We start from the raw sequence: 23,011 nt of genomic DNA, 5'->3' as shown, positions 1-23,011 counted from the left end.
TCTGTGATTTCTCTGTAAAAAAGCGAATCATACTGGGCACGTTCAGTGGCCTGAGGGGGATGTTTAGACTCAAGGTTGAAGACCCTCCTCTAAAGCAGACGCTGGAAAAGACTGTCTTACTGTCTTGTGGTTCAGAAATCCGATTGCACAGCTTATCTTCCGTTAGATGAAAGTGTTTACGGTGTGTCTGGAGCTGGAGTGAGTTCCTGCGGGTGCCCAAGAGCAGGGGCCTCCTCTCTCCTCTCATTAATTTGCTGATGCCTAACTTGGGGAAAGGATACTGAGGGTCAGTTTTTTGTTTTGCCAGCATGCCAGAGAACGGGCTCATTGAGTTTCTCCACCAAGAGGTGTTAGTGGTGTCAATATAATGTCTTAAAACTCACCACCTCTACTAAGCATCTTATAACACCAAGAGTCTCTTCTAAGAATCTGAATTTCATAGTCATGTAGGCAATAGAGGACAAAATAGGGTGGAATCCGTTGATAACAATGAATGAATTCATTGAAAAACAATCAGTGCCACGCGCACTCTATGTGGACCATGTACTAAGTACTGGGGGTACAAAGAATATACAGGGACTGTCCCCAAGAATCTTTCATACTGGAAAAAGGAGAAAAAGATGGCCTTTTTCTTGTAATTTACCAAGATATTTGTAAACTGATGGAAACTCCTGTCTTGCCCCACTGAGATCTCTATCAGTTAACCATTTGTTTTCTTTCCTTTCCTTTGTCCTCCAGCAGCCAGAATCACACATATCCCACCTGGGGCGGGGGCATGTGCTAACTTGTATTTTGCCCTCAACTTGCCCCATGCTCCCTCATCAATCTTACATGACAGAAAAAGGTAACTAAAGAACCAGAGCTAGCTGGTATTGAGAATAAATTAATACTCATGTCATGTGTGTTATGCCCAGAATTCGTGATCCCCAAATACCGCCAGGGAGCCGAGTCCGATGTAAAAGCAAAAGAGCCTTTATTCGAGCTAGCTCGAGCTCAATCCCCTACCTGCACTGACGCAGCGGTGAGATACCGGGGAGAGAGGGCGAGTTTCAAAAGGACAAAGGTTTTACTGGAGCCTAGTGGCAGTTGGTGAGGTAATGGCTGCGGCCTCAGCTGATTGGCTGGGGAAGGGTCCTGGGGAAGAGTCCTGTTAGGCAGTTGAGGGGGGGGGGGGTACTCAAGGGGAGGAGGTGTGATCAAGGTGAAGGACACGGAACAAGATGGAGTCGGCCGGTGTAGGCCCGCCCTTTCAATGTGGTTTGAATAGAGCTGTACTACTAAAACGAATTCACAGTTAACTTCCAAATAATTATCACAGTACAGTAAGTGTGTATTGGAGGTTGGGCTCCTTGTTTGGGGCCAAACTTTTCTTTTCTATTTTTAACGTTTATTTATTTATTCTGAGAGAAAGAGAGCATGCGCAGGGGAGATGCCATCCCGTGAATTCAGTCACGCTATTGCCTATGTGACTTATTACTGGGGTGTTTATAAGTTGAAACAGTATTTTCTCCAGCATTAAATAAGTTTGTAAACCTTTTGGGCCCCAGCTGAGGTGGATTTATCTTGAACTGACTGAAGCTTAAACTTCAGGTCTCCTCACTTACATAGGCCCCTTCCAAAGTCTTGGGAGGGACCCTCGCAATTCCTGTACGCATAATTTTGCATGTTTTGATGAGGCAGGATTTCCCAAAGTAGATGAGGTTCAGACCCTACAAGGCCTTGATTCACCCCTGGGTTTCAGGTAATTCTATCTCAGTAAGTTTTTTGAATGAAGCCTCTTAAGTTATGGATAAACACTGAGTGAACACGTTAGCGGTGTGGTAAAGTCTATTTTGAATCTGAAATCCACCTCAAAGCCGTGCCAAGAGTTTATTAATCAGGTACCACTTTTTGAATGGTAGTAGTAATCCTGTTTCTTTCAGATGAAATCAGGAATGAAATCTATTATGGAAAACCAACAGTGGTTGATAATCCTAAATGTTAAGTATCGTTTTTTTTTTTCCTGACTTTAAAGTGCTTCTCCTTCATTCACCTACACAGGTCCAGACTGGTGGCTTATTTTAAAAAATTCACTTCATTGGTTCTAACAGTACGAGCTCCATGATTTTAGAAGCTGAAGGACTCTACGATGTAGAAAGGCTGTACCTTATCGGGATAGAGCACATTCACATGCTGGCTCGTCTGTGGCGCATCCGTATTGTGCCAAGAACATAAGGTCTAAGGGAGAATAAGGACAATCTAAGCCTTACCCCTTTTGAATTATTGTTGAGAATATCATTGAGGTAGGTGTGGCCACCCTCTGAAGGCAAACTCGAGCCGCAGTCACAGACACGCCCTAACGCTCCCCCAGTCAACCGGCATCTGCTTCCTTTTAGACAGCTGTGTGCCCACAAACGTTGACACACTTGAGGATATTGTCATCGCTTTTTGGTATGTACTGGAAATCCTGGCAGCTTCTTCTCAGATTCAGAAAGGCATAAACGTTAAGGATGAAGATAACAACTCAGGGCTGTCCTTTTGGGGTGATTTAGGGTAACTCTTATTATTTTCCGTGTGTGGTAGTTCAAAAGCTTTGCCATAGTCATACCCAACTATTACTTTTCTTCTCCCAGCTGCATCTGATTCTTCCCACGTATATACCAAGGCATCTTCTTTCTCTGGGAAGCATGGTAGTTGCTCCTCCGCCCCATATCATTTCTTTAATACCTACCTCTATTAGGTATTTACTGCGCTCCGGCACTATGCTAAGACCTTTCGCTTGTGCTGCAAGTAAGACAATGTGTCTTAAACTCTTAGAATAGAGCCTGGCACGTGGGAAATGCTCCGGACGTGGCCCCTCACACGGCACTTCATTTTCGTTTTTCCAGCAACTCTTGTGATACAGGTAGTATTATCCTCATTTTGGGGATGAGGAAGTTGAAACTCAGAGACATCGGGTGACTTGCCTAGGTTCACACTGTCAATAAGTGACAGAACCACTTAAGAAGCTTCGCGAGTAATACAATTCCGCATTCCCTGGCACTAGGTAGGACCTGAATGACAACTGGCCTTTTGGGCGTCGTCCCTTGGAGTCAGCTTCTCCCTGGAATAGGACCTTTCGAGCAGGGAGCTCGTTTTCCCTATGCTTCTGGAGCTCCTGGCCATGCCACCTATGGGCATCCCCAGGCTTCCTGCTCACCGCCTGGTGCAAATATCACGTCGTCACTGCTAGGCACCCGCTCTGTGCCCAGCCTTATGCTAGGTGCTTTGCACATGCTCTTTCCTTTAATCCTCAAGTTGCCTTATGAGGTAAATGCTGCTAAAAAGACTCGGAGACGTTCGTTACTTAAGTCCCTTCACCAGGAAGTGACAGCCAGAATTCAGACCTAGGTCTGCCTGATTCCAGGGCCCTTGCTTCTTGGGCTGGTCCTCACTGCCAGAAACTCCTCTTCAAGGCTATTCTCAGAACTTTAATTAAAACATAGGCTCACCATTTCAGATTCTTTAGGCTTCGCCCAACCCCTGAGAAAGGATTTACGTGATGCCGTTAGATGTCTTGCATTGAGGAGCTTCACATGGGGAGTCATGTTCTCATGGCTCATGGACCTATGTAGATGAATAAAGGAAAGGGGTTATTCTATCCCCAAGTACTTCAAACATACCGGAGTAGGGTCTAGATCGCTCTACTTATTTCTTCAACTGCTTTCCTCCAAGGAGCCAGTTTTCCCTCCATGCCTTGGGATTCCAGCATAGAGAGTTTGGAGTTTGTCCTATTTGAAATTTATTGTCACTGCCTGCTTTGGACACTTTTTCAGCTAAAGCTGTTAGGATTTCAGTACATTCAGGGCAGTGGTGACAAGCTTCCGTCCTCAAGTCTTCTCTGTCTCCTCAGTTAATAGAAAGGAAACGTAGCCCATCTGTCTGGACCTCTGTAGAAGAATTTGGAGAAAAAAAAATAACACGTAAGAAATGTTCCCTTATTTTGTGAGCTACCTTTAGTCTGTCCCGTTGCTCTGCAACAGAAAGCTTTTGCAAAAATACTTGAGTTTTCCTCTTCAAATAAGATACAGTTTTTTAAAAAACAAAAAAAATATCTAGAACAGTATTTCTTCAACTTTGATTATGAGACAGTCTTGGAGGATAACTGTTGTTATGTTTTACTCCCATCAAGATAAGCCCACGAATATCCAAAAGCCAATAGACTGAGTCAGCACACCTTTTATCTGTAAAATGAGGGAATTGAACGGAAATGGAGATGATCTCTGGTGCAATGTCCACCGTTCGTTCGTTCGTATCGCAGTCTGTGGAAAAACAGTTGCTGTCGGTCCAGCAGATGTAACCTGTCGGGTCAGTTCTCATTCTCCCCTTGGCTCAGGCACAATCGCTCCGTGAAGAAAAGGCGGCACTAAAGACAGGAGGAAATAGGATAATTTGGAGTGGCCTGTATTTTGTTTTCACTACAGGTAAACACGGGGCATTCATCTCAGCAGGAGGGCTGCCTGGTAAGAGGAAGCACTGAGCCGATGGGTATAAGGCCATGGGTGAGCTACCAGGAAAGAGGGGGGGACAGTGGGGGTAGAGCACTGAGATAGTTGGGGGGAAGGATAACAAACTACTAAATTGTTTTGGCTGCATAATTCTTCATAGTCTTTCTTAATAGGGAGCCGGGGGTGGGCGCGGGGGGGGGGGGGGGGGGGAGCGGTGGGCAGGGGAAGACACACACGTGGAAGAGCTTACTTGCACAGAGCCCACCAGTAAGCTTGTAGGTATTAATGCCATTGTTATTTTTTCAAAGCCAAAGGACATTCAGAGCCTCAAGGTTGAGGAACTGTGTTTAACCAGACATGTGACACTCACGTTCTTTCTCTTCATAACATTGTCTGACTGGATATTAACTAGTGTTACACAAACCCGACATGTTAATGGGCCTGAAAAAACGTAGAAGAATGGGCTGGAATAGGAAGAATAGGGGAGTTTCCAAGGCAAGAACAAAAACGCATGGCTCCCAGCCGCACCGCTAACTCCCTCTGACCTCCGTTGTGGAAGAGTTTGAATCTTCGCTCCCCTTTTCTCCACCTACTAACATGTTTGGTCTTCTGGCAACTGGTTCTCTATTTATCACAACGTGGTTCTTTTTTTTTTTTTTCAAATTGAGATATAGTCCGCATAATAGAATATGCAACATTATAAAGTATATAGTCCAATGGTATACTTTGATAGACAATAATCACTGCTAATTCCAGAACATTGTCATCACCCCCCTCAAAAGAAATACCATACCCATCAGCCTTTACTCCCCATTCTCCCCTCCTCCCAGGCCCCTGGCAACAACTAATTTACCTTCTGCCCCTATGGATTTGCCTATTCTGGACATTTCATCGAAATGTGTGTCTAGTTTCTTTCACATAGCTTGTTGGCTTCAAGATTTATCCGGTTGTAGCATGTTTCAGTACTTCATTCTTTTTTTAATGTTTCTTTATTTTTGAAAGAGAGCGCACACACAAGCGGGGAAGGGGCAGAGAGAGAGGGGGACAGAGGATCCAAAACCACAGAGCCTGATGTAGAGCTCGAACTCATGAACTGTGAGATGACGACCTGAGCCAAAGTCAGATGCTTAACCGACTGAGCCACCCAGGTGCTCCAATCACATTTTGTTCATCCATTCATGAGTTATTGGACATTTGGATTATTTTGACTTTTTGGCTAGTATGAATAATGCTGCTATGAGTATTCACGTACAAGTTTTTGTGTGGTCATATGTTTTCAATTCTCTTGGGTACATACCTACGAGTGGAATTGCTGGGTCATGTAGTAACTCTATATTTAACCCTTTTGAGGAACTGCCAAACTGTTTTCCACAGTGACTACACCATTTTACATTCCCACCAATGTATGAAGATTCTGGTTTCCCCAAATCTTGCTACCACTTATCATTGTCTCTCTGTTCGATCATAGCCATCTTAGTGAGTGTAGAGTAGTATCTCATTGTAGCTTTGATTTATATTTCCCTAATGACCTAAGACATTGAGCATCTTTTCATGTGCTTATTGGCCATTCATGTATTTTCTTTGGCGAAATGTCTCTTCAAATCCTTTACCCATTGAAACATTTGATTATTTGTCTTTTTCCTGAGTTTTAAGAGTTCTTTATATATTCTGGGTATTCTGGATGCTAGACTTGTATCAGACATATGATAGTTTTGGGTTGTTTTTTTATTTTTAAATAAAGTCCAGTTTATCTATTTTTCCTTTGGTTTGTTGTGCTTTTGGTGTCATGTCTAAGAAACTGTTGCCTAAATCCAAGGTCATAAAGATTTCTCTCCTGAGAGTTTTATAGCTTGAGCTCTTCCATTTAGGTCTTTGACTCATTTTGAGTTAATATTTATATATGGTGTGAAGTGTAGGAATCCAACTACATTATTTTGTATGGGGATATACGGTTGTCCCAGCATCATTTGAAAACACTAGTCTTCCCACATTGAATGGTGTTGGCACCCTTGTTGAAAATCAGTGGGCCATAGATGTGAGGATTTCTTCCTGGACTGTCAGTTCTGTTCCATCAGCTTACATGTCTGTTCTTATGCCAGTACCACACCGTGATTACTGTAGTTTTGAAGTAGGTTTTGAAACCAGGGCGTGTGAGTCTCCCCATTTTGTTGTTCGTTGTCAAAATCGTTTTGGAGCTCCTGGGTAGCTCAGTTGGTTAAGTGGCCAGCTCTTGATTTCAGCTCAGGTCATGACCTCATGGTTTGTGAGATGGAACCCCGTGTTGCCATCTGCACTGACAGCATGGAGCCTGCTTGGGATGCTCCCTCTCCTTCTCCCTCTGCCCCTCCCCTGCTCACACTTTTCCCCACTCACACTCGCTCATGTTTGCTCTTCTGCACGGGTGTGTATGCTCGCTGTCTCTCAAAATGAATAGATAAACTTTTTTTTTAAAGATCACTTTGGCTATTCTCGGTCCCTTGAATTGACATACAGATTTTAGAATCAGCTTGCCAATTTTTGGAAAGAAGTCAGTTGGGGGTTTGATAGGGATTATACTGAAGCCACAGTTCAATTTGGGGTATAGTGCCATTTTAACAATATTTTCTTCTGATCCGTGAACATGGCATATCTTTACATTTATTTCAATCTTCTTTAATTTCTTTCAACAACGTTTTGTGGTTTTTAGTGTGATTCTTGCACTTCTTTGGTTAAATGTTTTCCTAAGTATTTTTTCTTTTGAGTACTGTTATACATGGAATTGTTTTCTTAATTTCATCTTTGGAATAGTCATTGCTGATGTCTAGAAATAAAGCTAATTTTTACATATCGATCTTGTGTCCTGTAACCTTGCTGAACTCATTTATTAGTGCTAAGGTTTTTTTTCTACATGCCCAGGAATATGTCTTGTGGTCTTCTAGTTACCCAGGAAGATGTTGGAGCATTTCAAAGTCCCTATGGACATCTCATTTCTCAGCTTTTTCCTTTTAGGCTTTTTGTTTAGGCTATTTTTGTCTTGTGATCAATTGCCTCACATAGCTGCCAGATTAAAACATTTATCTATAATTGTTTTCAAAAAATGCCCCTTGGGAAGAGGCTGTTTTAGCACTGTGCAGTTCTCAGTGAGGTCAAGGGCAAGGCTTTCAAGTGAAGTTTTTTAGGGACCCCACTAGACAGGTAAAACAATGACAGTTTGTTCTTTGGGAATGAGGCTTTAAGGAACTTCAGCTCCATTTTGTTCCCCTGGGATGTGGGCAATTTTTAAGGCTATCGTCAGGATGGAGAGCAGAGGATGAGAACAAGTTAAAACAACAGAGCTCACTGTTCTTACAGAAATTAGTAATTGTTTCTTTAATACATGCTCTCCGGGTTGCTGCAAGCCCATTGGTTAAAATTTCCAAAGTTCTGAGAAAGTTGATTTTGACCATTTTTGCTAGTTTTTGTTGTTGTTGTTGCTTTTATGGAAGGATGAATTTTCAGACGTCCTTCCTTTCTCATTTTCACTGATTCACCTGTAACAGGGCTTTAAAATCTCTAAAGTCTCAGGGCACCTGGGTGGCTCAGTTAACTGCCTGACTCTTGATTTCGGCTCAGGTCATGATCTTGCGGTCATGGGATCAAGTCCCATGTCAGGCTCTGCACTGGGCATGGAGCCTGCTTGGGATTCTCTCTCTCTCTCTTCCTCTGCCTCTCCTTCACTCATACTCTTGTACTCTCTCTCTCAAAAAATAGAATAAAAAAATAAGAAATGAAATCTCTAAAGTCTCAATGATCACAGGCTAATTAAATACTTAATCATGGGAGATGATTAGAGGAAAGGAATAAAAATAGAAAATGTAATTCTTAGAGAAGCTCTCCCAGATGGAGAGATGAAGTTCAGCAAAGTGTTTCTATATTTGATGCTCTCAAATTTAAGCTTAAGGTAACGGCTATTTTAAACCCCCTTTTTTTTTCATACAAGTTAAATACAGGCTTTGGGGTCAGAACTGAGTTCAGATTCCATCTCTGCTTCTTGACTGGCTTGACAAACTGGGACAAATTATACAACCTCTCTGTACTTCAGTTTCCTCACTTGTAAAATGGGGTAATGATGTATCTATCACATAAGGTTCTTGTGAGGTTTAAATGTGAAATGCTGATCACAGATGCCCTATAGCCCAATAGTATTGGTTGTGATGATTATCCTTATAATTTTGCAAAAGTACAGTGATGATTCTTGAGCAGAGTCAACCTAAAGGCAGATTTTCTTTTCTTTCTTCCTGTTTCCTTCACTTTATTTTTGCTGTAAAGAACTGAGAAGAAAATCTACTCAGCATTTTGGAATAAAAACTTGTGTCAAGCAGTGACAAAATGTTATTTATTCAACAAGCCTTCACGAAGTAACTAGTAAATAACAAGCACTCTGTCAGGCACAGGGACAAAAATGACAATAGAGTATGCTCCCTGCCCTCAAGGAGCTGGCAGTCCAGGAGATGGATAAGGAAATGGGATCATATGCCACCTAACAAAGGCTGTCATAGGAGAATACACATGGTGGGGGTATAGCTTCCACCATTTCCTCTTAGATTAATCCCTTTGTCTTTGGCCCCCAAACTGAGGAATTGGTCCTATTTTTGTCTTTAACCGGGTGTTTTAAACTGTGGAATTTTTTACATTTCTAGAGATAAAGGAAAAACACCTAGAATTATAGAGGACACTAGAAACAGTATTTCCTACAGAGCCTGGGCTTCCTACCAGCATAGTCACTTCTAGGGTTTTCAGCCCAAAAAGTTCTATGGCATATCTTTGCTTTGCTGTCCACGTAAAAAAAGAAATTTTTTTTTCTCTTTCTGTTCTCCACTTTCTCGTCCAGAGAGCTGGGTAGTTCCCAAAGGAAGAGTGCTTTACAGAATCTAAGGGTGATTTATAGGCAAAGGCAGACAATGATTAGTTTTAACCTTCCAGTTCCATACCCCCAAAATGAACATAAACTTTCGTGGTAGTCATTACTGGAAATGCAGATCATTTTAATTCCATTGCATTTTTCAGAATTATCAGTCGTAACCCTCTGTCAGCTGTTGAAGATTCCTATCTTTTTAAGTTGCCAGCATTAAAATATTTGTAAGTATTGCAACAATCTCATGGCTCATGAGATGATTTCTGATCTTTTTTGTTGTCATCAAAAGATTAAGTATTTTGCGTTTTGGTTAAAAAGTCGTAATTTAAGTTTTAACTGGGTTATTGAAATAAGCATTATTAGCAAAGAAAAAACGTATATGGGCAAGATAGCCTGCAGAGGAAGGAGTAGTATTGAAGAACACATAACGGACATGGGACTTGTAGATGTAGGTAGAAATACCATTTATCTCAAAGTGGAAAGTGGAGTAAGGTGTATATTAAACGAAAAAAGACTAATCAAGAGAGGTGGATGCAATTGAGAATGAAAATGAGGATAAGAGTAAAAAGGATTGTACTGTTGAGCACCAAGGTGATTAATTTGATGATGCACATAAAATGTCTTCATTGGGAGTTTTCTGAAATTATTGTCCATAGCAAGAAAACTCTTGAGCTGACTTGACAAAGAAGCCAGAATTGAAGTAATCACATGTTGTTAAGTATCTTTTTAGGTACAGAATTTTTATCCTTGGGTTCAAATCACGCATGTTTGGGCTTTCTCCTTCAGAGACATGGGATCAACACAGGTGTCACTTACAACAGTTGAGAGCATCCTCATGATGACCCTTGAATTGGAAACACTGTAAGTTGATTTTTCTTATGTGTATTTTCACTTAGTTGTTTATTTAGATTTGTTTTATTGTTTTCTTAAGTCAGATTTATTGAGGTATAAAATTTACTCTTTTTAAGCGTACAGTTTGATGAGTTTTGACAAACGTGTAGTTATGTAACCACCACCACATTTGAGACGTAGACCATTTCTGTCACCCCAAAAGGCCCCTATGTGCCTTTGCAGCCAATCCCCTTTTGTCACCACCAGCCCTGGCAACCACCAACCTAATTTTTGTCCCTGTAGTTTTGCCTTTTCCACAGTGTCTTATAAATGAAATCATACAAGGGGCACCTGGGTGGCTCAGGCAGTTAAGCGTCCGACTTCAGCTCAGGTCATGATCTCGCGGTTCGTGAGTTCAAGCCCTGCATCGGACTCTGTCCTGACAGCTCAGAGCCTGGAGCCTGCTTCGGATTCTGTGTCTCCCTGTCTCTCTACCCCTTCCCCATTTGCCCTCCATCTCTCTCTCTCACTCAAAAATAAATGAACATTAAAAAAAATAAATAAATGAAATCATACAGTATGCAGTCTTCTGTGATTGGGTCCTTTCAGCATAATCCTTTTGAGATTCATCCATGTTTGTTTTTTTTTTTAACTTTTTTAACGTTTGTTTATTTTTGAGAAACAGAGAGCATAAGGGGGAGAGGGGCAGAGAGAGAGAGAGAGAGAGAGAGAGAGAGAGACAGAACCCGAAGCAGGCTCCAGGCTCTGTCAGCGCAGAGCCCAATACAGGGCATGAACCTGCGGAACATGAGATCATGGCCTGAGCCAAAGTCGGTCACTTGTCTGACTGAGCCACCCAGGCACCCCAGAGACTCATCCATGTTTTTGCACATGTCAGTAGTTCATTTCCTTTTTATTGCCGAGTAGTATTGCAGTTGTGAGGATATACCAGTTTGTTTATGCGTTCATCAGTTAATGGGCATTTGAGTTGTTTCTAGCTTTTTGGCCTTTATGAATAAAGTTGCTTAAAACACTTACATGCAGGTCTTCGTATGAGCATATGTTTTCATTGGGGGAGGGGGGGAGGTGGTAAAATACCTAATGGCAGGATTGCTACATCATATGCTAAGTGTATATTTAACTTTTTAAGAAACTGCTTACCTGTTTTCTAAAGTGGATGTACCATTTTGCATTCCAGCCAGCAGTATATGAGATCTTCTATGTATCCTTTCTTCTAATGTCTTTATCTATTTTTCATAAGGTGAATGTTGGCCCTAAAATTGAGTTGGGAAGTGTTCCCCTCTCTTCAATTCTCTAGTACAGTTTGTGCAGAATTGGCATTATGTTTTCCTTAAATGTTTGTTAGAATTCACCAGTGAAGCCATGTGGGCTTGAAGCTTTCTTTGTGAGAAAGTGTTAAACTACAGATTTTATTTTTGTAATAGTGCTACTTAAATTACATACTTATTTTTTGGAGTAGTTCATGTCTTTCAGGGAATCTATTTCATCTTGAAGTTATTGACATAAAGTATGTTATAATATTCCCTTATTATCCTTTTAGTATCTGTAGAATTGTAGTGATGTCATTCCTCTCATTTTTGATATTGATAATTTGTGTCTTCTCTTGTCTTTTCTTGATAAATCTGGCCAGAAGTTTATCAGTTTTACTTATCTTCTCTAAAAAGTGCCTTTTCATTACACTGACTTCTCTATTTTTGTTTTCCTTTTTAAAAATTTCTGCTTTGATCTTTATCATTCCATTTTCTCTCCTTACTCAGTGATGAATTTCCTTTTCATTTTCTAGTTTCTTAAAAGTGGACACTGGGGAAGATGAATACTATATGAGCAACATCCCACATGTTGACATGTGTTTTCAGTTTCAGTCGGTACAAAATAGTTTTTAATATCCATTTTGACTTATTTGACCAATAGGGTTCCTTAGGAGTGTGTTGGTTAGTTTCTAAATATTTGGGGATTTTACAGATCTGTTAATTTGTGATTTAATTCCATTGTGGTCACAGAACAATATGTTGGATGACTGAAATCCTTTTAAATTTATTGAGGCTTGTTTTATAGCCAATGAATTCTGGTACTAGATGAGAATATGGTCTATTTGGATAAATATTATGTGCCCACTTGAAGAAAAATATGTAGTCTGCTGATTTGGTGTGGAGTATTCTATAAATGTCAACTAGGTCAAGTAGGTTGGTAGTATTTTTCAAGTCTGATGTATCATTACTCATTTTCTATATATTTTTTCTGTCAATTATTGAGAGAGGGATATTGAAATCTCCAACTCTAATTGTGTACTTATGTGTCTCTCTTTCCTATTCTCCTTAATATATTTGGAAGTTCTGTTATCAGATACATAAATTTTTAAGTGATGTCTTTTCTATTAGTTGACATTTCTATCACCATGGAATAACCTCATTTATCCCTGGTAATATCTTCGCTTTGAAATTGACTTTGTCCTATAGTAAATATAGCCACTCAAGGTTTCGTTTGATTAGTGTTAGCAAAGCATAAGTTCTTCCATATTTTTAACCTACTTATATCTTTGTATTGAAGATGAATCTTATAGACAGCATATAGTTGGCTTTTGCTTTTTTATCCGGTATGACAACTCTATCTTTTAATTAGGTGATTACACCATTTATAGTTAATGTAATTATTTATATGATTACATTTAAAGCTACTGTCTACTCTTTTCTATGTATCCCATCTGTTCTTTGTTTCTTTTTCTTTTTCTTCCTGCTCTTGGGTTGATTTAGTACGTTTTATTATTTTTTGGTGGGGGGATAAATAGTTACAACTCAGGTTTTGTTATTTTAGTAGCTGTTTAATGGTTTGTAATGTTCATGTTTAACTTATCACAGTCTATCTTCAAATGATATTATATGATTTCATGAATAGTATAAGAACCTTACAATAAATAGTGTACTTCCATTGATCCCCTCCTGACCTTTGTGCTATTGTTTCCATACATTTTACTTTTAGCACACCATATTATTTTTTTTTTGTTTAAATAGTCAATTATCTTTTTTTATTTTTTTATTTTTTTATTTTTGAGAGAGACAGAGTGCCAGTGGGGGAGGGGCAGAGAGAGAGGGAGACACAGAATCTGAAGCAGGCTCCAGGCTCTGAGCTGTAGACACAGAGCCTGATGTGGGGCCTGAAATCACAGACTATGAGATCATGACCTGAGCTGAAGTCAGATGCTTACCTGACTGAGCCACCTGGGTGCCCCTCAATTATCTCTTTTATTGAAGTATATATAGATCATGTAATATTAAATTAGTTTCAGGTGTGCAACACAGTGATCACCACAATAAGTATATTACAGTGTTATTGACTATATTCCCTATGCTGTACTTTTCATCTGGTGACTTATTTATTTTATAACTGCAAGTTTGTACCTCTTAACCCTTTTCACTCATTTTGTCCATATCCCCAGTTTGTTCTCCATATTTACAAGTGTTTTCTCTTTTTTGTTGTTGTTTATTCATTCATTTGTTTTTTTGTTTATTTTTTGTTTATTTTTTACCTTGTTTTATTTTTTATTTTTTAAAATTTACATCCAAATTAGTTAGCATATAGTGCAACAATGATTTCAGGAGTAGATTCCTTAGTGCCCCTTACCCATTTAGCGCATCCCCCCTCCCACAACCCCTCCAGTAACCCTCAGTTTGTTTTCCATATTTATGAGTCTCTCTGTTTTGTCCCCCTCCCTGTTTTTAGATTATTTTTGTTTCCCTTCCCTATGTTCATCTGTTTTGTCTCTTAAAGTCCTCATATGAGTGAAGTGATATGATTTTTGTCTTTCACTGACTAATTTCACTTAGCATAATACCCTCCAGTTCCATCCATGTAGTTGCAAACGGCAAGATTTCATTCTCTTTGATTGCCGAGTAATACTCCATTGTATATATATACCACATCTGTTCATCCATTCATCCCATCAGTGGACATTTGGGCTCTTTCCATACTTTGGCTATTGTTGATAGTGCTGCTATAAACATTGGGTGCACATGCCCCTTCAAATCAGCATTTTTGTATCCTTTGGTTAAATGCCTAGTAGTACAATTGCTGGGTTGTAGGGTAGTTCCATTTTTAACTTTTTAAAAACCTCCATACTGTTTTCCAGAGTGGCTACAGCAGTTTGCATTCCCACCAGCAGTGCAGAAGGGTTCCCCTTTCTCCACATCTGTTGTTTCCTGACTTATTAATTTGAGCCATTCTGACACATGTGAGGTGATATCTCATTGTGATTTTGATTTGTATTTCCTTGATGATGAGTGATATTGCGCATCTTTTCATGTGTCTGTTAGCCTTCTGGATGTCTTCTTTGAAAAACTGTCTATTCATGTCTTCTGCCCTTTTCTTAACTGGATTATGTATTTGATTTTTTGGGTGTTGAGTCCTTCATATATTTTGGATACTAGCCCTTTATCAGATTATGTCATTTGCAAATATGTTCTCCCATTTCATCAGTTGCCTTTTAATTTTGTTGATTGTTTCCTTTGCTGTACAGCTTTTTATCTTTTTTTAATGGATGTTTATTTTTGAGAGAGAGAGCACAAGAGTGGGGTAGGGGCAGAGAGTGAGTGAGGGAGACAGAGGATCTGAGCAGGCTCCGCACTGTCAACAGAGAGTCAATGCGGAGCTCGAACTCACAAACCGCGAGATTATGACCTGAGCTGAAGTCAGAAGCTTAAGCGACTGAGACACCCAGGTGCCCCAGAAGGTTTTTATCTTGATGAGGTCCCAATAATTCATTTAAAAAAATGTTTGTTTGTTTATGTTTATTTTTGAGAGAGAGAGACAGAGTGCAAGCAGGGGAGGGGCAGAGAGAGAGAGGGAGACACAGCATCTGAAACAGGCTCCAGGCTCCAAGCTGTCAGCACAGAGCCTGACACGGGGCTCAAACTCACGAACTGTAAGATCATGATCTGAGCCAAGTCAGATACTTAACCAACTGAGCCACCCAGGTGCCCCTATTAATTAATTAATTAAGAACATGGACACACACATACATGTATGCATGGGGGGAGCAGAGAGAGAGGGAGAGAGAGAATCTCAAGTGGAGAGAGAATCCTGATGCGGGGTTCAATCCACGACCCTGAGATCACGACCTGAGCCAACACCAAGAGTCAGGCATTCAACCCGCTAAGCCACCCAGGCACTCCTCAGTAGTTCCTTTGTACTTCTGTTTCCCTTGCCTCTGGAGACATGTCTAGTAAGAAGTTGCTTTTGAGATCAAAAGGTTTGCCGTGTTCTCCTCTAGGATTTTGATGGTTTCCTGTCTCACATTTAGGTCTTTCATCCACTTTGAATTTATTTTTGTGTATGGTGTAAAAAAGTGGTTTAGTTTCATTCTTCTGCATGTTACGGTCCGGTTTTCCCAACACCATTTATTGCGAAGACTATCTTTTTTCCATTGGATATTCTGCTTTATGGAAGATTAGTTGACCATATATTTGTGGCTCCGTTTCTCGGTTCTCTATTCTATTCTATTGATCTATGTGTCTGTTTTTGTGCAGTACCATACTGTCTTGATGATTACAGCTTTGTAATACAGTTTGAAGTCCAGAATCATGATGCCTCCAGCTTTGTTTGTTTGTTTTTTCGCAACATTATAATTCGGGGTCTTTTCTTGTTCCATACAAATTTTAGAATTGTTTGTTCTAGCTCTGTGAAAAATACTGGTGTTTGATAGGGATTGAATTGAATGTGTAGTTTGCTTTGAGTAGTATAGACATTTTAACAATATTTGTTCTTCCAATCCTTGAGCATGGGATGTTTTTCCATTTCTTTCTGTCTTCTTCAATTTATTTTCATAAGCGTTCTATTGTTTTCAGCATACAGATCTTTTACCTCTTTGATTAGGTTTATTCCTAGGTATCTTATGGTTTTTGGTGTATTTTTTTTTAATTTTAGAGACAGAGTGTACAAGTTGGGGAGAGGGGCAGAGGAGAGAGAGAGAGAGAGAAGAGAGAGAGAGAGAGGAGAAATCTTAAGAGAATCTTAATCTAATCCATGCTGAGCGTGGAGCCTGACACAGGGCTCGATCTCAGGACCCTGAGATCCTGAGCCGAAATCAAGAGTAGGATGCTTCATTGACTTAGCCCATCCAGGCACCCCTTGTTTGTTTGTTTTTTCTGAGATTCTACATATAAGTGAAATCATATAGTGAAATGATAATCATACATATAGTGAAGTGAAATGATAACCTATATAGTTACCAGTTCTAATGTTCTTCATTCCTTTGTGTGGATCCACATTTCCGTCTGCTATCCTTTTTCCTTCTGCTTAAAAATACTTTCTTTAGGGGCACCTGGGTGGCTCAGTCAGTTAAGCATCCAACTCTTGATTTTGGCTCAGGTCATAGTCTCACAGTTTGTGAGCTCAAGTCCCGCGTTGGGCTTTGCTTGGGATTCTCTGTCTCCTCAGTGCTCTTTCCCCCTTGCACACGCATACTGCACGTGCCCTCTCTCTCTGTCTCTCAAATAAACATTTAAAAAAATACTTCCTTTGGCATTTCTACAGTGTAAGCCTGCTAATGATGAATTCTTCCAGCTCTTGTATGTCTCAGATAGTCTTTATCTTGCTTTTATTTTTGAAAGCTTTGGGTATAGAATTCTAGCTTGATAGCTATTTGGTCCCCCTCTCCTTTTCACTGCTTGAAAGATGTTGCCCCACCGAGTTCTGGCTTACATTATTTCCAGCAAGAAATATGTTGTCATTGTTATATCTTTGTTGCTCTGTATGTCATGTGTGGTTTTGTTCCTTTGGCTGCTTTTAAGATTTGCTCTTTATCGTTGGCTTTGACCAGTTCGATTATGATGTGCCGTGGTGTAGTTTTATCCGTGTTTAATGGATTAAACTAAACATGTAGTTTAATCCATGTTGTGCTCAGAGTTCATTGACCTTCCTGGATTTGTGAGTTTATAGGGTTTACTTATTTGGAAATGTGGGGGCTATTATTTTTTCAAATTTATTTTATATCTCCCCTCCTTCGTGGACTCTAAGTATACATATATTAGGCCACTTGAAGTTGTTGCACGATTCATTGAGTTAAGTAGAGGCATGGGGTTTTTTCCATATGTGAAATACTGTTATAATAACTTTTTTAAATGTCCTTGTCTGCTAATTGTAGCATTTGTGTAGATTATGGATTAGTTTTTGATTGATTGCTTTAAAAAAAAAAAATTTAACATTTATTTATTTTTAAGACACAGAGAGTGATCAGGGAAGGGGTAGAGAGAGAGGAAGATAAATCTGAAGCAGGTTCCAGACTCCGAGCTCTCAGCACAGAGCCTGATGTGGGGCTCAAACCCATGAACCACGAGATTATGACCTGAGCCAAAGTTGATTGCTTTTTATCCTCAGTATGGGCCATATTTCAGATTTATTCAGACTCTTAGAAGTCTACCCTCTTTCTGTGTGCCCTCCACCCAAAGTGAGACTTTTGGCTTGGAAGGAGTTACCTGTGTATTAAACTACTGATCCGTGTCACCCAGTTCTAATCTCTATCTCATTCTAAGGATACCATACCCCATGCCATCCTTACCTTTCTGTTGGGCACCTCTGTCCTTCTATCTGTGTATTTATAATAGTCAAGAGCAGCAGTTGGCCAACTGGTCCCTACCCAACCATCCAGGCCATGTGCCTCAAGAATTCCTTTTTGCACAGCCCTGTGATGACTTTGGCCCGTCTCTTCTACCTACTCAAGTAACTCCTTTACCACTAATTTAATTCTCTGTGTTTCCATTTATAGGATATTACCTAGCCGTATGGCCTGCTGTCTCTGCCAATTTAAAAATACTATTGAGGTTGTCTGTAAGACAGTCAAGCTACATTGTGACAGTGCATGTCTGACAAATGGCACACATTGTGGTAAGTCCTAATTGCCTGATGATAAATTTGTAAATTTTTATTTTATTTGTGGTTTAACTTTTATTTTTAATCAACAATGATAATTTTTTTTAATATTTATTCAGTTTTGAGAGAGAGAGCATTCACGTGCGTGAGCTGGGAGGGGGCAGAGAGTGAGTGAGGGGGACAGAGAATCCGAAGCAGGCTCTACACTGACAGCAGCAAGCCCCATGCGGGGCTGAACTGTGATATCATGACCTGAGCCAAAGTCGGATGCTTAACTGACTGGGCCACCCAGGCACCCTAACAATGGTAAATTTTTAAACTAATGATGTCATTGCATTATTTTTACTCATTCAGAGTTCAGATCCCTAAATTTCTAAGAACTATTCCTTTGTTAAAAGTCAGATTCTCAGTTACATTATTAAGTCCACTACCCCAAAATGAAAACCTGTTCACATAGTGCATCACAGTTTATAAGCTGATTTTACGTGCGTTAGGTCTCAGGTGCCCTTTGTCTTATAGGACAGGTGGAGATACCTTTTTGCTTATTTTGTTGTTTTTATAAGTGTGTAAGAGTACAAGTGATGCTGATTTCTGAAAAAGTTTTATTTGGAGCCTCTGTGTTTCTGTTCCCTAACCAGAAGCTGCTACCCAACCGTTCTAACGGATGAGAGGGCTCTTCTATTCTTGGGCTGTCCAACTCTTGTTCTGAATCTTAAGCTTTTCTATCCAAAACACAGGTGCTTTTAGGTATTTTTCTGTTCTTAGGTTTTATTGGCACTAACTTGGTGACTTCCAAAATGTGCTTTTGCACCTGGATAGCTTGAATATGGGTCCCTGTCAATGGTCTAGGGCACAGCATAAATTACACTTTGCTACTTCTGTAAGTAGTGTTGCTTACTTTCCAAAACAAGGTTTTACCAATTTTCTTACTCCCTTCTCCCTTAGAGGTGGGCAGAATAGGCTTTTTTTTTATCTCCTTTGACAGGCGAGGAAAAATGAGATCAGAGGTGCCGTAGCCTACACTCAAGTCTCCTCTCCCGTTTTGGGCGCTCCACCAGCCCGCTGCTCCTCCTCTCTCGTGACCTTTATAACCTCCTCCTCTGACTCTCCCCAGCACCACTAAAAATACGTTTAATTCTTCTGGAAAAACCCAGCTGCACAGTGCTGTTCAGTGTACACAAGCTGTACGCTTGACCTTCATGTAGTTGGAAGCTCTGGATGGTTCTCTCAGTAAAGCTAGAAATCTGGAAATGAAAGGAAATGAAAGCAAAGTAGGCATTTGACCAAAGTTTCTTTATCCCTTCTGCATTTTAAAACCTCAAGTATCATTCCGTTGATTTTTTGGAACGCCCCACAGTGGCATCTCTCTCATACCTGGAAAATCTCTTAACCTATACCCCACATCTCTGCCCAAATTGAAGCAAAGAACCAGGGTGGACTTAGCGGGTCTCGTTTTTAGTTTTTTCTGTCTAGAGCTTATGTTACCGGAGGTGCGATATAGGGGAGCAGGGACCAAACAAAGGAATTGGTGGGTGGGCGGAGAGGGCGTGTCCAGATGAGGACCTGCTAGTGACGGGTGTTGTCCCGTGCATATGTGATGGTAGCAAGAACTCAAGCCCACTGAAGACGTAGAAGGAGGAAGACTCGTGCTCCCTCTGCCCCCGAAGCAGGACAGGGTGGGGTATGTGAAAGCCAGGAGTCGCACTAGAGCTGCACACAGTTTAGCCGAGTATCTTCCAGCCTTGGCTTTTCTTGAGGCCTGGGCAATCGGCCCTTAGGGACCAATGGAATAACTCTAAATATAGTTATTCACACTATGGAATGTTCTGAGGAAATAGCTACTTTTTCAAAAAACATCTTTTTCTCCTTTGGTTGTTGCCAATTGTAGGTCCAAGTTTGAGTTCGTCTCCTCTCTAAATGGCGCTCAAGTATTTGCTGATTCTTAATTTGCTTGACTGGGATGTATGACTGTGCATTGACAAAGAGCTGTGCTATCAGTCTTTCATTATCAAAACTCATCTCTCCTTCTTCTTCGACAGATCAGGAAGTATACCTAAGGAATGCAGAAGGATCATTCGTGAAGGTATTGAAAGCTCGAAAGAAGAGCGCCAGCATGGAGCTGACTATTGAGCCAGAGAAGGCATCCTCAGACATAGATCGTGTCAGTTTGTCAGCCTTTATGAATGAGCAGCTAGACTTCAATGACAAAAGTGATGTCATTAGTGCACTCAATTACATATCGCCTTATTTCTCGGAGGGCAATCTAGAAGACGTAGAATCGATGCTGTTACCGTTCATTAAATTTCTGTTTTCAAATGTGCAAGAGGGAGACAAGCCCGTGGGTCACTCGATGAACGACACAGGGGACCCTTCTCTTAAACCTGGATCCAACAATTCAACTTACAAAAATAAACTGAGAAAACTCTACTTTCTGGAAAATTTGTTAGATGCAGAAATTCAGGAAAAAATTGATGAGGTGAAAAACGAAGAAAAAACGGCCATGCTTATACATTCCAGCCTTTTAGGTCCCAAGTTTAAACGTCAAATCTTTCCAAAGAAATGGGAAACTGCCCAACCGCAGGAGAAGAGCCTCGACGAAGTTGAGAGTGTGGGGAAAAAGTTCCTGACAGTGAACAAGGTCATCAAGGGCCCAAAGGGCATACGGAAAAGGCACTTAAAAGAACTGAGACGTCAGAACAATCCAGAGGACACAGAACGCCCAGCCGTCTGTGGAGAACATGGCCAAGGAAAGAAGGCTCAGGAGACCATCCCGAGGGGAGCTTCACGTGGCGCACAGGCCCAGCAAATTGGTGGGAAGCTCCTTCGATACAGAGCCTTCATTCGTAGAGGAGCACAAGGCAGCGGTCTCTTCTTTCCTGAAGCAATACTCTTTGGGCAGGCCTTCTGCCACCCCTGCTCCAAAATCCCCACCTGACGTGAAAAAAAAATCAAAAGACTTCATGTACAGCGTTTTTCTTATACAAGATGCAAATGATAGAGTTAGAAATGTGAAGGCTTTCGGGCCAGCCTCACACCCCAGAAAAACACACCGCTTTCATAAAAGTCGCTCCCGTGTGGTCCACAGAACACCCAAGGCCAAACTGAATCGAAAGTCCAGAAAGGAAAGTTCACTCAGTAATAGACAGCTGCTTGCAAAGAGGCCTCCATCCTCTGCAGTCAGGAGCCTCATAAATTCCCCTTCACGAGAGGATTTTTCATCTCCGGGAGAACTGAGTCCTCAGAAAAATCCTTTTCCAGAATTCTTTGCTCCTTCAGGAACTTACAGAGAAAACACTACTGCAGAGAACACTACTGCCCAAAATGTTTCTGACGAAAATATTTCTACAGGAAACACTACTGTGCCAGAACAAACCCTCCCTGAATTCACAAACCGTAAGAATCTTTCCACTGCTAATTCTACTGTTACTGCAGACAACTCTACGCCGACCGTTAAACAAACCAATGATACACAATGGGAATACCACAATGCGGGCACTGGCTTGCCCCCAAAAGCCACAGGCTTCACTGTGTCAAAGCTCTCGTCCTCAGGTGATCTGTTTGAAATTCAGTTAAACCAGCAGCTACGGTCCCTCATCCCCAGCAATGACGTGAGAAGCCTCATTTCTCATGTTATCTGGACTTTGAAAATGGACTGCTCTGAGACCCACATGCAGCTGGCCTGTGCCAAGCTCATCTCCAGAACAGGCCTCCTGATGAAACTTCTCAGCAAGCAGCAAGAAGTAAAGGTGTCCAAGGCAGAGTGGGATACGGACCAATGGAAAAATGAGAATTATATCAATGAGAGCACAGAAATCCAGAATGAACAGAGAGGGCAGGAGTCAAGGGAGGTGAGGATAAATCCCAAAATGTGGGGTCTCGACATTTAGGTGGTTTAGGACATGGACCCAAGCACAAGGACCAGGGGCTCCTAGTCCGGGTCTTGTCTTGGCCACATAATTTTGGCTAAGGCAGTGATCTGCCACTTTGCTCATTTAGGAAACAGTGCCGCTGTTCCCAGAGTAGACAAAAAGAGGACCTAACATTCAAGATACATAAATTCTTGAAGAAAATGCTAACGATTAAGATTACGTATCACATTAGATTTGGTATATTCCTTAAGAACCTAGAAGCGATTCATCGGAAAGAATGGGGTTTTAGAGTCGTTAAAGAATAGTTAACTTTCATCCTATCTCTGTTTTCTAAAAAAATTGTTCTTTCCTTTTTTTTAGCTCACAAAAGAAGTTCCAGGCTATGGCTATAACAACAAACTCATCTTGGCAATATCTGTGACTGTAGTAGTGATGGTTTTGATCACAGTTTTCTGTCTCATTGAGGTGAGGACAACAATTAATTCCGATTCCCAGACTATATTCCTTCTTTATAATAGATTCAGAACCCACAAACTGAAAATCAAAGCCACTTTCCCACCTATCACGACTTGATATCCCTCTTCAGTCTGGAGGACTGAGATATGCTTTGTCCTTTTATTGCAAAGTATATTCCAGGGATTTTAAAAGGAACCCCACTGCCAGGAGACATCTGTGGATTGTAACCAAGATAACAAGCCATTAGCTTGTTCTGAGACATTAGGTCTAAGAAGGCCACAGTTGACATGATAGTAAAATTTCTTCAACTCAAAAAAATTATGTCGATTTGATGCACTCACCAGTCATCCTCCTACTACCACTGATTTCTTTCCTCGTTGGCTAAAATGATGAGAGAGAAATAGTCTTCACCTTCATGGAGCTATCAGTCATCTTGGAAGAAAGGGCATGGCTTAGAGATAAAAGTGTCATCTTGTTGATTAATTAGATATACCTACAGCCCTCTCCTCCACTTCGCAAGGCATTGTGTAAACAGGTTCAGTTAAAACCCTGCAGCTAAAATCCTGCATCAGGCTACTCAAAGCTTGTTATAATTACAGTTGCCTATTCCTGGAGCTTGCCTGTTTACCTTTTAT

General features: G+C 40.8%; 1 protein-coding gene across 1 annotated transcript in view; it reads left to right on the top strand.

The window, feature by feature from the left end:
* Positions 1 to 23,011, top strand: part of LOC115500704 (leucine-rich repeat-containing protein 37A3-like) — a 58,346-nt gene that overhangs the window by 28,901 nt on the left and 6,434 nt on the right. The window contains 6 exon segments of the mRNA XM_036064342.1: positions 9,492 to 9,563; positions 10,126 to 10,200; positions 17,948 to 18,066; positions 20,091 to 20,746; positions 20,748 to 21,899; positions 22,281 to 22,385. Coding sequence (XP_035920235.1) covers positions 9,492 to 9,563; positions 10,126 to 10,200; positions 17,948 to 18,066; positions 20,091 to 20,746; positions 20,748 to 21,899; positions 22,281 to 22,385 — 2,179 coding nt within the window.

This window comes from Lynx canadensis, chromosome E1, assembly GCF_007474595.2.
Source record: "Lynx canadensis isolate LIC74 chromosome E1, mLynCan4.pri.v2, whole genome shotgun sequence".
NCBI lineage: Eukaryota > Metazoa > Chordata > Mammalia > Carnivora > Felidae > Lynx > Lynx canadensis.
The sequence above is the reverse complement of the archived record's forward strand: the minus strand, read 5'-3'. Positions and strand labels throughout refer to the sequence as shown.